The sequence below is a fragment of the Paroedura picta genome, chromosome 2 (assembly GCF_049243985.1).
Source record: "Paroedura picta isolate Pp20150507F chromosome 2, Ppicta_v3.0, whole genome shotgun sequence".
NCBI classification, from domain to species: Eukaryota; Metazoa; Chordata; class Lepidosauria; order Squamata; family Gekkonidae; genus Paroedura; species Paroedura picta.
In genome coordinates, this window is record NC_135370.1 from 78238512 (window position 1) to 78252601 (window position 14090).

A 14090-nucleotide genomic window follows, 5' to 3' on the forward strand; every position below is an offset into this window, starting at 1 on the left:
GTGGTCACATACAGCTCTCAACACAAAACAGTTCAATGCATTATCAGTGTCTTACAACCTGTACTGGGTAATGTCAGTTCCCTTTCACAAGCACCTGGGGCCAAACCTTTTCTTGCATATGGGCAGCCCCCCTGCCCCCTCCCCCAATATCAAGCAACTCATCACCCACAATAGTGCACCATCTATACTGAATGTGGACAGCTTACGATAAACCCAAATGTCAACTTGGTTGCCACATAAACCCAGTTTACGATAAACCCAACTGAAAAAACCCACAACACAGTTTCTGGATCTAACAAAATCACCTACAACATCTCAGGCTTATTCACATGGTCCTCTTCTAACATTGTATATGCCATTAAATGCCAACAATGGCCTTCCATTCTCCACATAGGGCAAACAGGTCAAACTCTCCACCAAAAGATAAATTGACACAATTCTGACATCAAGAATTACAAGACTGAGAAATCTGCCGGAGAACACTTCTGCTTTATTGCAGAGAAACTTCAATAATAGACTGGAAATTAAGAGAAAAACAGTAAATCTCAAAGCACCTCCAAAACCTACCCCACCCACAGAAACTAAAAGAATAGTTTGGAAGAAGTGATTAAGAAGAGGAAGAAGTGAAGGCAAAAAGAAAAAATAGATCAGTCTCTCAGTCAAACTGTTGATGTCCTACAAGCTCAGCTTGCTGCACACATTTGCAAAAGACAATGCAATGATTAGCCGGCTGGAGCAGGCTTTTATTTCAATTACCATATATACCTGTGTATAAGCCAAGGAGGGCCTTTTCAGTGTGAAAAAGGTGCTGAAAAACTAGGCTATACACGAGTATATAGGATATCTGTCCATTAGTCTCCTGTCTTCTTGACATTTTACTTCACTATATTTTCCCCCAAGAGTTGAACCCAAATAAATGACAATTTTATAAATTTGGTTTGTTATTCCTGTATGGTCCTTCAATCTGTTCAACATCTTCATTATGCTGTGTACTGATTAACTGCTCACCCTCTCTCTGTATGTGTGGGCTGGTAATTCCCATTCAGTTGTGTCTGACAAAGTGTATGTGCCCACGAAAGCTTGTACCTTCAGTAAAACCTGGTTGAACGTAAAGTTGCCACTGGATTCAGATGTCGTTGTATAGAATACAGTTGCTTAACAACTGTAAAGGAAATAAATCCCTTCCAGGGCAACACTGAATAACACTATTTTTTCTTTCTATACTGCTTAGTGACTCTGTTGAGTCAAATTGAATCTGACATGGAAGAAATTGATTAAATTCGGTTTTCAATTGTTCCATTCTACACATGGTCCTCAGCTTTAATGAGATTTGTTGTCCTCTAGGGGTTTTGTACTCCTTCCCTGACATTTTAAATAAACTACCATGTATATTCTAATAGAATAGGAGTCATTTTTCCTGCAATAGCACTGAGCTGAAATCTGAAATGAAGCCGACAAGATTATGGCTGTTTTTTTTGTTTCCTGATTTTTTTGCCAATCTATTTCTGTACTGCCAAAAGGAAATGCTTAGTGTAGATCTGCTTTCTTTGCAGCTGGCGTGCTGCTCACAATGCCAATCCCTAAGACTTTTTTATGACTGACCTTGGCATCCAACTGCTCCATGCACAAGATTAATCAGCTGTTCTGTTGAATCAAAATAAGCTAGTAGCCTATATGTTCCAGAAACCAACTGAAGGCAGGAAACTTCCTATAATATTAGTCATTCACATTTACTTAATGTGTGAAATTTTATGCCCAGGGTTTCTTTTCAACAGGGACCAAAAGTGGATTACAACATTCTCCTCACCTCCATTTTATCTTCACAACCCTGTAAGGTAGGCTAGGTGGAGAGGGAGAGAAACTGGCCCAGTAAGCTTCTGTGGTGAAATGGGGATGTGAATCTGGGCCTCCCAGATTGTAATACAACAATTGCTGCTTTTTCATTTATTATTACACTATTCAAGCCCTCAACTTTCTCTGAAGCCTGAGTACATGAAACAGTCTTATATGGAGTCAGACAACTGGTCCAGCACGGTGACAGACAACAAGGACTTAAGCAGTACTTTGTCACAGTGCTACCTGATCCTTTAAATAGGAGATGCCAAAGGTTGAATCTGGGACGTTTCTCATGCAAAGTAAATGCTCTGCCACTGAACCACAGTCCTACCCTTAAAAAATCATTGAAGGCCCTTCAAGTTCTTTCCCTCAGTGTGCCAAGATCTTAAACATGCCCATGTTTTCTTTGATTCTCCATACATTCCAAACTGGTGGCCAGTTGCAATCAAAATATCCTAGGCACCTGCTAGAAAGATGTTGACAGCAATTATACATTTTCTGACACTTCTAGCACAGGATGGAGTACATGAACATTGGGACATTTAATATTTCCAGCCTTGGTGCTTCCATAGAAAAAACTGATGTCTGTTTTAAAAACAGATATAATGAACTGGTGTGCACTTGTTTTGTATTTTTTCTTCCAAAATTGGGGCTTTCAAATACCTTAAACTTTGTTGTGATTCGAGAGTGGGATAAGAAGAGGTGATGTGGGTTGGATGGGCTTAGAAGTAGTAGCCATGAACAGTTTATTTAAGATGACTACTTCATGCACTGCAAGCATCTACATTACTCTTCTACCGGGAGAATCTTCCACCAGTTTGCTGAAGTTGACCAATCCTGATTTATTATCCTTGTGTGAGTTTAAGAGAATTAACCCAAATGGAAAAGAAAATTACCGTATGTCCTGCCTAGGACTTTGCTTGTGTTAGGATGCAGCCCAGTAATTTACTTTCAGTGCAGATAATGTCCAGGGATATTTGAAGGAAAGTACTCAGAGTATGCAGATTCATTTACCTTCGTAGCTGCAGTTTGTTGCTATTCCAAGTAAGAGCAGAAACATATTGGTACCAGTTGTTGTGAAATGTATGCTGGTACTTCAGGAGCCAATAGTTTCACTGCTGAGAAGGTGACTGTTAGAATTAATGAAAAGTGGTTGGGAATTCACTGTTCTTGTTAAGAAGTAGCAAATGTAAGAAATGATTTATCTCAAAGTACAGTTTGGGGTTCTATTGTGTACTAGTCAGTGTATAGAAATGAAGAAAATCTGAGCAATTTACTGTTTTATTCACAGCTCCTCTCATTATTGTACTGGAACAAAAACAAACAAATAAAACCCATAGCTGTGCTAACTTTTGCCTTTTTAAAAGCAGGGCCACTGCATTCCAAATCACCTTCCTTTTGCGGAATGCACCCTCTCTTCCTTTACACCTCCCTTCCTTTGTCCTCTGTCTGCTTGTCATTTTTCCTGAGCCACTCAAGATGTGCTGGGCCAGAGGACAGGGGATTTTGCGGAGTACACTGTGCAGGTGTAATGCAATTAAACAAGGATGCCAGCCATCTGGCCTGGCTTTCAGCAAGCCAAGGAATAAATCGTGCGTGAAGAGAAAGGCAGATTCAGTGTGCTCTTTCTCTCCATATCTGTATAAAATGTGAGTCTCTGCAAGCGACTAGAGAAACTTTTAGCCTTTCTGAGGGAGTTGAATTAGAGGCGAATCATGGCAAGGAGGTATGTAAAATAATACAGAGAATCCTGTTGTGTATGCAGATGTGGAAATAGCTGCGTGTTGATATCAAGAGAGGATCATGCAATAATAGTATGCACAAAGATATATTGTTGCAACTGATAGGGAGTTTGCTGGGGGAGTGATTCAGATGGAAATTCAAATGAGAAATGATGAAAGGGAACATGGATTTATCTATGTGCAGGTTGGATGGTGTCTGGGTGTGGGATAGCAGGCCATCCTTCTCCCTTTTGCAGCCAGCCAGCAGTTAATATCTTTTTGCTGTGCATATTTTGGACCAGATGTGAGATTAGCTCTGCTCTTCTGAACACAGAAGGCTCAGTGACCTTTCAACTAAAGTGACCTCTGATCTCCATATTGTGAGACTTTGGAACACTTTACAGCCTTGGTTGCTGCACTGGATACTTAGAATTTAAGATGGTTTTGCTGGCTGGACTGTCTCATTTAAAAACAACAACTTTTCCCACTATTAGGCAAGGGACACTATCAGCACAGCCTGGGGTAGCCTGGGGCTTCTGTAGATCCCCTGGTTGCTGCCCCCATCTGCATGCCTACCTTGTGCATCCTTCTTCCCTTCCCACCTGCTTATGAGTCCCCCTGCTGCCCACTGGGAGGGTCAAGTGTTGGACAGCACAGATTGTGGGAGGACTCTGAGTGGGCAAGCAGATGCACAGGTGGGTGGTGGGCAGGAAGAAGTTGCAAGAGTGAGTAGGGTTGCCAGCTGTGAGTTGGGAAATACCTGGAAATTTGGGAGGGTGGAATTTGGGAAACAGAGGGAATTCAGTGGTATATAATGCCACAGAGACCATTTTCTCCAGGTGAACTCAGTTGCCTGGAGATCAGTTGTAATAGCAGCACTCCGATTTTGCTTGTTCTTTCCCTGTTTGAGCACTTAAAAGTAGAGTGAGATACTGGGACTTCAGTCCCCATGCTCTGTCTCCCTCTCCTAATTTCCTGCTGAATATTATCTCAGTAGTCCTTTTGAGGAAATTGCAGTTGCAGACAACTCCTTGAGAAGTGTCACAACCATCAACATGCTTTTACATTCTTCACAAGTCTGACTGACTTCTTGTGTGAACAAGGCTCTCCAATTCCAGAATTGTTCTTTACCTAAGAGGGTAATTTGGTGGCCACTCTACTTGGCTTTAAATCCTGTATTAGCAGGTGCAGTGGGTGACAACTTGGTTGAAGGAGGGAGGGGTTGGGGAAATAAATCTTTAAATTCTAGGTCACAAAAAATGTTTCTTTTCTTTTTTGCAGTGGCATTAACTTGCTTCTCCAACAATGATGTCAGACTATAAACGCTAGACTCTTAACTGACTCAGCAGAATCCCATCAGATGTGGGGAGCCCAAATGTCTGTCCTGTCAGGATTCAGTTTCAGCTTGTTTATGCCATGTAGCTCCAGCAATCAGACAATGGCTCAAGACTTCTACCGCATATTGTGGACCTGCTTTATAACTGTCAGCTTCTAATCATATTCTCCTTCCCCCCACTCCAACTGTTGTTGGAGTTGTCAGTGGAAGGGGCTGGAGAATGTGGATCTTTTGCCACATTCTCTTCCCCCCAGCTGTTCCATCCATACTTGGGAAGTTGTCCTTGAGGTTAGAGGGAAGGGCTGCTTTGAAAATTGCCCCTCCTCCTTCATTGGATAGTTAAGCTTTTTTGTACCATACTTTTTACTACCAAAGAAGTCTCAAGGCAGCCTTCAATTGCCTTCCCTTCCTCTTCCCACAACAGGCGCCTTGTGAGGTAAGTGGGGCTGAGATAGTCCCAAGGGAGCCATGACTAGCCCAAGGTCACCCAGATGGCTGCATGTGGAGGAGGAGTAGATATCAAACCTGGCTCTCCAGAGTAGTGGAGTAGCTGTTCTTAACCATTACACCAAACTAGCTCTCAAAGCGTAGTGCTTTCATCAATGCAATTCCCAGCCCAGGGAATCAACTTTCCTTGAATCAGCAAGGGCTGCTTGGTGTAGGGGAAAGTGGCAAAGATAAAATTGCCTCATCCAGCTCATTATCTCTTTCAGGACTGTACCATGTCAGCCGCATCAGTGTGAAGGACTTTCCTCCCCACTCCTTTATGGGTTCCTTGCCAACAGTTGAGATCCATCTGTTATAAGAAATGTAACTATGTTTAAAGTAAAGGGACAAGAAATCTTTCTTAAGAAGAATAATTGTTCTCAGTTGTATAACAAAAGGTTTCTCTTTTGGGTGTCTCTGTTCTTCCCATACTTGAAAAAATTTAACTGTGAAATATGATTTCCTAGTCAGCATTCCTTATAGTATGGGTGAGCTGTTAGTTGACTCGAGGCCAGACCCTCTTTTGTAACCTTTCTCTCTCAGGCAGGATGAGTTTTCTGAGGGTTCAGTTTGTTTAATTTATGTTGCTCAGCTAGCAGTGATTAATGAAGTGCTATTTTAAGACCAGGCACTGAGGCCTGGAGGCAGCACTGTAAAGGGTATGGAATTATTTGGACCACAAAGAAATCCAAAGCAAAAGAGGAATTTGAGAAAAATCCACCTTGGTTGAGAAGAAGAGGCTATGGACAGCCCTCTTCTCATTTCCCTGCAAGGATATCTTGGTTAAAGAACTGCCAATTCTGTTTCTTGGAGTAGGAGAGTACAAATATTTAGATGGACTTGCTTCCCTACTACTTCTCCATTTTTATGTACTGTTACTGTCCCTTCACTGTTGCCCTGCATTCCCCTTGAGTGTATTTTCTTCTTCTGCATGCCAACTCACTTTCACTTTGCAGGTGGGTCAGGCTTTCGTTTTGCTTCTGCATGGCTTTAGCTCCATTCAGGGCTCAGTTTGTTTCTTATTGCTATACTAGGAAAAGAGCCCATTGTAAACCAAATACAATGGGCACTAGAATGTGGGGGCAGAGGGAGGGACAGGGCAGCACGCGGGAAGGAAGGGCACCTTATTCAGGAGGCGTCATCGAGGGCGGGCGGGCGAGCGGGCGGCGGCGGCGGCGGGGTGTCCTCGGCGGGTCCTCGGTGGCCATATTGGGTTGCGGGCGGGTCTTTCACAGCTCTGTTGTGGCTAGGCACGGGAGTCCCCGACAGCCGCGCTGCGCGCGGCTAGCAGGGGCTCCCTGGCCGGCGGCCTGATGCGGTGGGAGGCGCTTCGCGGGGAATCAGAGGGGAATGCTTTGGAGGGTGGACTTTGTGGCATTGTCCTCAGTCATGCAAGTTTCTGACCTGCCTGGCTGACAATTTCATTTATCAAATGGTAGATGAACCCACAAGAGGTTCAGCCATACTGGAATTAATACTGACCAACAGGCAAGAGTTGGTGGATGAGGTGAAGGAGGTGGGGACCCTAGGGGGAAGTGACCATGTCCTCATAGAATTCCTTTTGAGATGGGGAGCCAAGGAAGCTTGTAGCCAGATGCGGATGTTGGATTTTCGTAGGGCAAACTTTAATAAACTCAGAGACATGATGAGTGTCATACCATGGACGAGAATGCTGGAAGGGAAGGGAGCATGTGAAGGGTGGGCACTACTCAAACAAGAGCTATTGCATGCTCAATCAATGACTATTCCAGAAATACGAAAACACTGCAGGAGCTCTAAGAAGCCTATTTGGATGAACAGAGAACTTCAAGAGGAACTAAGAAAGAAAAGGAAAATGTTCAGGAAATGGAAGGAAGGACAGAGCTCTAAAGAAGAGTACCTACAGGTTACTAGGCACTGTAGATCAATCATCAGAAAGGCCAAAGCTGAGAGTGATCTAAGATTGGCCAGGGAAGCCCATTGTAACAAGAAAAGATTTTTCAGTTATGTGAGGAGCAAACGTAAAGTCAAGGAGGCAATAGGCCCACTGTTGGGTGCAGATGGACAAACTCTAATGAAAGATGCAGAGAAAGCAGAAAGGCTTAGTGCCTATTTTACATCAGTTTTTTCCCACAGGTCAAAGTGTTTAGGCACATCTAGAGATGGCTGTAGCCAAAGGATAGTGTCTGGGTGGCAGGTTAACATGGATAGAGAGGTTGTCGAGAGGCATTTAGCTGCACTGGATGAGTTCAAATCCCCTGGTCCAGATGAAATGCACCCGAGAGTACTCAAAGAACTTTCCAGAGAACTTGCACAGCCCTTGTCCATCATCTTTGGAACCTCTTTAAGGACTGGAGATGTCCCGGAGGACTGGAAAAGAGCAAACGTTATTCCGATCTACAAAAAAGGGAGGAAGGATGACCCAGGAAACTACAGACCAGTGAGTCTGACCTCTGTTGTGGGGAAGATAATGGAGCAGATATTAAAGGGAGCGATCTGCAAACATCTGGAGGACAATTTGGTGATCCAAGGAAGTCAGCATGGATTTGTCTCCAACAGGTCTTGCCAGACCAACCTAGTTTCTTTTTTTGACCAAGTAACAGGTTTGCTGGATCGGGGAAATTCGGTTGATGTCATTTACTTGGATTTTAGTAAAGCTTTTGACAAGGTTCCCCATGATGTTCTGATGGATAAGTTGAAGGACTGCAATCTGGATTTTCAGATAGTCAGGTGGATAGGGAATTGATTAGAGAACCGCACTCAAAGAGTTGTTGTCAATGGTGTTTCATCAGACTGGAGAGAGTAGCGGGGTACTTCAGGGCTCGGTGCTCGGCCTGGTACTTTTTAACATATTTATTAATGATCTAGATGAGGGGGTGGAGGGACTACTCATCATGTTTGCAGATGACACCAAATTGGGAGGACTGGCAAATACTCCGGAAGATAGCGACAGAGTTCAACGAGATCTGAATGGAAAAATGGGCAAATGAGAACAAGATGCAATTCAATAAAGATAAGTGTAAAGTTCTGCATCTGGGTCAGAAAAATGAAAAGCATGCCTACTGGATGGGGGATACTCTTCTAGGTAGCACTGTGTGTGAACGAGACCTTGGGGTACTTGTGGATTGTAAACTAAACATGAGCAGGCAGTGTGATGCAGCGGTAAAAAAGGCAAATGCCATTTTGGGCTGTATCAACAGAGGCATCACATCAAAATCACAAGATGTCATAGTCCCATTGTATACGGCACTAGTCAGACCACACCTGGAGTACTGTGTGCAGTTCTGGAGGCCTCACTTCAAGAAGGACGTAGATAAAATTGAAAGGGTACAGAGGAGAGCGACGAAGATGATCTGGGGCCAAGGGACCAAGCCCTATGAAGATAGGTTGAGGGACTTGGGAATGTTCAGCCTGGAGAAAAGGAGGTTGAGAGGGGACATGATAGCCCTCTTTAAGTATTTGAAAGGTTGTCACTTGGAGGAGGGCAGGATGCTGTTTCTGCTGGTTGCAGAGGAGAGGACACGCAGTAATGGGTTTAAACTTCAAGTACAACGATATAGGCTAGATATCAGGAAAAAGTTTTTCACAGTCAGAGTAGTTCAGCAGTGGAATAGGCTGCCTAAGGAGGTGGTGAGCTCCCCCTCACTGGAAGTCTTCAAGCAAAGGTTGGATACACACTTTTCTTGGATGCTTTAGGATGCTTAGGGCTAATCCTGCGTTGAGCAGGGGGTTGGACTAGATGGCCTGTATGGACCCTTCCAACTCTATGATTCTATGATTCTATGATTCTATACCCTACTGAGGTCCTTGCCCTCGCCAGGCTCCTATTGCAAATCTCCAGGAGTTTCCTCAGCCTGGATCTGGCAATCCTAGCCTTCTCCATCAGTGGCCAGGAGGATCTTGGCAACCCTAAGTCAATGGGTAACCAGGCTTGCAACATATTGATGGCTAGAAGAGTGGATTCTTGTATCTCTATCTTTGCCAATGAAATGGTTGTCATGCACCCTGTTTTTTTTTTTTTTTTGCTTCCTTACCTTTCAGTCATTTGTTTACTTCCATGCAGTGAATGCCAAAGTGTAAATGGGGTGGGGGTGAGAACATGGGTCTGATCAGCCCACTGGAAAATTCCCTGTTGGCTTCTCCTAGGAAGAAGAGAGTAAATCTGCTTCTGTCAATTGAGATATGAGAGTGTGTAATCTTTGAACCCTGCTCTACATAAGGCTGCCTTTCCTTAACTGGTGAAAAGGCTGTTCCACTGGTTCCTTATATTTGCTTCCTGCTCAGCTATGATAGTTCCTTGCAAACTGAGCCTAGGTCTCCACTGACCTGCTGGGTTCAGTCTTGCAAATAGTGTTTAGGTCAAAGATTATAGATGTTCTGGCATAGAGAGCTTGCTAAGTACCATGCATCAACCTTCTTCCAAGTAGTGTTTGGTGTCTGGCTTTCATCTAGATCCAGTGACTTACTCTTGGTACAGGTGCGGTAATTTAAGACTTGTGAATCCATCCTACAGGAATTGAATGTTTCCTTCACTAACTGGTAAGCCAAAAAAGGATGCATCTTGGTAAAAGGTATGTGCATGTGATTCTTCATCTAATGTCATCTTGTCTCTTTACAGAAACAGAACCAGGATGATACTGATGATGATCTGGAAATTGCCATCGACAACACAGCTTTTATGGATGAGTTCTTTGCAGAGGTGAGAGAGGGCAATGAGAGAGCAGCCTTCAAGTTACAGTGAAGTACCAGAGATGCAGGCCTGAATTCAGCTTCTATCACACTATAGGCACTTCCAACTGTCAAGTGGAGAAACAAATGCTTTCTTCTTTCACTTAATCTTAGTGATGGTTATTTGGATGTCACAAAATGATGGTAGCATGTGTTGAGAGCTGTTGTGATTCAGTAGGCACAGCTCGGAGCTCACATTCTGCTTTAGAAACTGGACAGTCAGGTGTAAATATCCATGCAAAATCCTCAGGATTGTTTGTTTAGTGGCTTTTGTTTCTCTGTGGTTGAAAGATCTGCATTCCATTTATTTACACTGGTGTGTAAGTAATGCCTGTTCTCTAAACAAAGCTTGGGATGTGGTTCTGCTGCAAAGAGATCACCCCAGTGCATATATCAAAGGTGAATGTATAGGAAGTGATCAGCTACTGATATTTTTGATCAAAGTTTGAGTTCAGTAGTGCTTTTAAGACCAACAAAGTTTATTCAAGGCATGAGCATGCATGAGTGTGCATGCAGACATTTTTGAAAATATTTTACAGAATACTAGTACCAGAATACTTTAAACATCTCTAGTTTTATGTATGTAGGAAAACATTCTTAGCAGTGGCATGACTGGAGTTGGGAATACGTGAAAGAGGTGGACACTTAAACATCTTTGTTTGGGGGAGGGTCACCTGCTGCCATCTTTCCTTGCAGTAAAATGTACAGAGATACTATGCATTGTGCTATCAAATTTGTGTTTTTCACTGGCATCTCATTTTTCCTGTTTTCTGGAAGATGGTTACATATTATGTCTTCTCTGCTGGAGCACGTACTGTTTATGAAAGATGCCTTTGCTTTAGAGTGATGCGGCTGTTGTCTGCTAACCTGAACACATATGTTGGCTTAATTTTTTTAATGAGATCTTCAGGTTCCAGCCTCCCTATGTGTCCACATCAATGTGTTCATCATTTCACCTTTTCATCTCTTTACAGATTGAAGAAACACGGCTAAATATTGATAAGATTGCTGAGAATGTAGAAGAAGCAAAGAGACTGTACAGCATTATCTTGTCTGCCCCCATCCCCGAACAAAGTGAGTAAGACACTGGCTCCTTAGCAGTCTCGGAAGACCTGGCCCCAAGCCTCTGTCTGAAGCAACATATTAATAGTAATCTCTTCCTCCTCTTTCCCTTGTTCTCAGGTGCCAGTGTTAGGAGGGATGGAGAGGAGAGAGACTGTCATTGGGAGAAGAGAAGAGTAGTCTTTGTGAAGAGGCTAGGGCCCTGAGGTCTGCCCCTGCTATTGTGGTTAGAGTATCAGACGAGGAGACCCAGGTTCAAATCTCTCACCAGAGAAGACAGCTTGCCAGTTTAAAATGCCACTCATGGTTGTTGTGAGGCTACTGCGAAGGAGGGGGGACCCCTGTATGCTTCCCTGAGCCCCTTGGAGGAAAGCGTGGGAATGACTGAATAGACCTTCCCTGCCCTTTCATATCTTCCTGACCAGCTGGGAGGTGCTGGCTTAAGGATGTTTACAACTGTTCTTGTACCTCCCAAAGCTAATGCTTTTTCTTGTGTTCCGCAGAAACAAAAGATGATCTGGATCAGCTCACAGCAGAAATCAAGAAAATGGCTAACAGTGTCCGAAACAAACTTAAAAGTAAGAGACTGTCTCCAGGGGTCTTCACTGTATGACTCGGCTCTTACTGTGGGTATCTCTTTACTGTGCACAGGCATGCCAATTTTACAGCAAACAGCCAAAGTTGGGTGACATCCTCAGTTCTTCAAATACCTTCAGATGCATCTTGGGGAGCCCTGACCCACTATGGTTTTCAGTATGCAGGAATACAGATGCTTACGGATATAAATAGTATCACCTGTATTTTGTACTTGCTGCATGGTCTACCAAAGGAACCCTGCAATAACCCCAGGAATTTGGGTCTGCCCTATAAAAGGTGGATCTATCCTTAGTGCCAGCTCCTTCTTATAAGTTGTATTCCAGCTGTCTTTGTGAGACAAACTATTCTTACCTTCTTTCTGCTGCTTAAAGGTTGACCCATCTCCAGTGACCAAGGACGTTGGCCCTGATAGTCCAGGGAATGGAGATAATGTCTAATCCAATGTCTAATCTTCTCAGTGGCAACACTGAGATTGTGCAGATCTCCTCTGCAAAATATTTTTGTTTCATTTCTCTCAAAGTAATCTAGTTCTAGGGTGCTTACTGCTGATATTCTGTTCTTATTTAGTATTCTTGGCTCATCCTTTCTGTGTTTTGGATTATGTTGTTTTTATTGTATTAGATTTTAATTAGTCCTTTTTATAACCTGCTCTGTGGATGTTTCTAATTGAAAAAATATGTTCTATTATGGTAAAATAAAGAATACCAGCTTTATATTTTCCTTTAGGAATTTTCTAGATGGTGTTTTGGGTCCACTTTCCAGTTTGCCTTCCTTTAGTTTTTGTTTCCAACAATGGATGGGTTATTTGTTTAATTTATACCCTGCCTTTCTCATTGAGACAAGGTGTAAAACAATGCAATCAAATAACTTAAAATATTTTATGAGCAAGGCAACTACAAAATTAGACAGGGCTAGGACTATAAAAAGCAAATCTCAGCATGTTGGCTGCTTGATAGGGATCTGGGTGGTGGCAGCAAGACTTTCTGCAGGTGAAGCCATGGAGTAGAGTCGGCTATATCTATTCCACAGGACACCAGGCAAATATCATTAACTGCAGATTTCCACGTTATTGGTTCCCCCTCCCACTAGACTTTTCTAGCAAACTTCTGGACTGAGGCTTTGCATGTGACTTTTCTTCACTCACATCTTAAAAGGCTAATATTCTTCTGCAGTTTTCTTTACTCTACTAGTTTGCGGGTTATGTTCAGATGTGCTTTTTAAAGCTCTTGGTAAGTGGTGCACTGTGCTTTGGCAAGTGCATTTAATCCTGTATGCTCTTAACTTGGACCCTATATGCTAACAGGCCCTTAGCCACACTGGACTTCACATGCCAGTACTTACATGCCACTCAGTGCAAATCTTAATGTATTCACTATGCAGATAGAGTTGTCACATCCTCTCAGATACACTTGCAGTTGGTAACATTAAATTCAGCTCCCTGTGTTTACAGGCATGGAGCGGAACATTGAGGAAGACGAAGTTCGGTCATCAGCAGACCTGCGGATACGGAAATCCCAGGTAAGCAGAGGGAGAAGTGTGAACAGATAGTTTTGGGGATTGGCTGTGTTGGTCTGCACTAAAATAGTTAGATTCAGCATTTAGTGTCTGATGAAGGGAGCTTTGGCCCTTGAACACTTCTGCCCTGAAACTCTTTTTGAACTACCTATCGGTTGCAAGATGCCTTTGCTTGCAGATACACGATGCAAGAACTGAAGACGGAAACATCTATTTCTTGGACAGTACAAGTAGTTAACTGTAGGGAATAGGGGAAAATGCTGAGGCTGCCTTGGAGGTCAACATCCCAGACCTGAGTTGTGGTTCTTAGTGAGAGAAGTTCTCTCCACATATGCAGAAGCATTCGTTTTACTTATGTAAGAACTCTGGCATCTTAAATACTAGTTCCAAGTTGCAGTGTTCTCATATCAAGCCTTGGAAGCAGGTATGTTTAAAAAGAGACGTAAGGTTGGGGAGGAAGAGATGGAGAGAGAGGGTAATGGTTCTACCCAGTATGTGGAGTGCCCATTAATGCCTATGTGCCTTTCAGCCTGGGAGACATGGAGACATACACCTGAAGATACTCTGGACATTCCACGACTTCCTTCTGTCTTTAATATTTCTTAATTTAAAATGTTCAGAACTCGATTTCCCCCCCCTCTTGAAATACATATCAGTAGATGACTTTCAGTTCCTCAGAGGTAAAAGGCTCATATTACACTAGTAAAAGCTAAGGGGGAGGGAGCTGTATCATTCTTAGTGTAAGCACTGAGGGCAGAGCTACATGTTATATGTAGATTTTTGATTAAAAGTGCAGTTTTTGTTAGTATAAAATGCAAATGCAGTAGTTG

The 14090-nt window shown here is 43.1% G+C and overlaps 1 protein-coding gene across 5 annotated transcripts in view; it reads left to right on the forward strand.

Annotated features, from left to right (window-relative positions):
• The window catches only part of STX3 (syntaxin 3), a 55277-nt gene that overhangs the window by 24791 nt on the left and 16396 nt on the right, over positions 1-14090 (forward strand). For 4 of the 5 annotated variants that reach the window (XM_077321052.1, XM_077321053.1, XM_077321055.1 and 1 more), the window contains exons 2-5: positions 9977-10057; positions 11061-11160; positions 11652-11726; positions 13196-13263. In XM_077321052.1, the coding sequence (XP_077177167.1) occupies positions 9977-10057; positions 11061-11160; positions 11652-11726; positions 13196-13263 (324 nt within the window). Of the gene's footprint in view, positions 1-9874; positions 9898-9976; positions 10058-11060; positions 11161-11651; positions 11727-13195; positions 13264-14090 lie in introns of those variants that run through there. The other variant, XM_077321054.1, reaches the window with a different exon arrangement.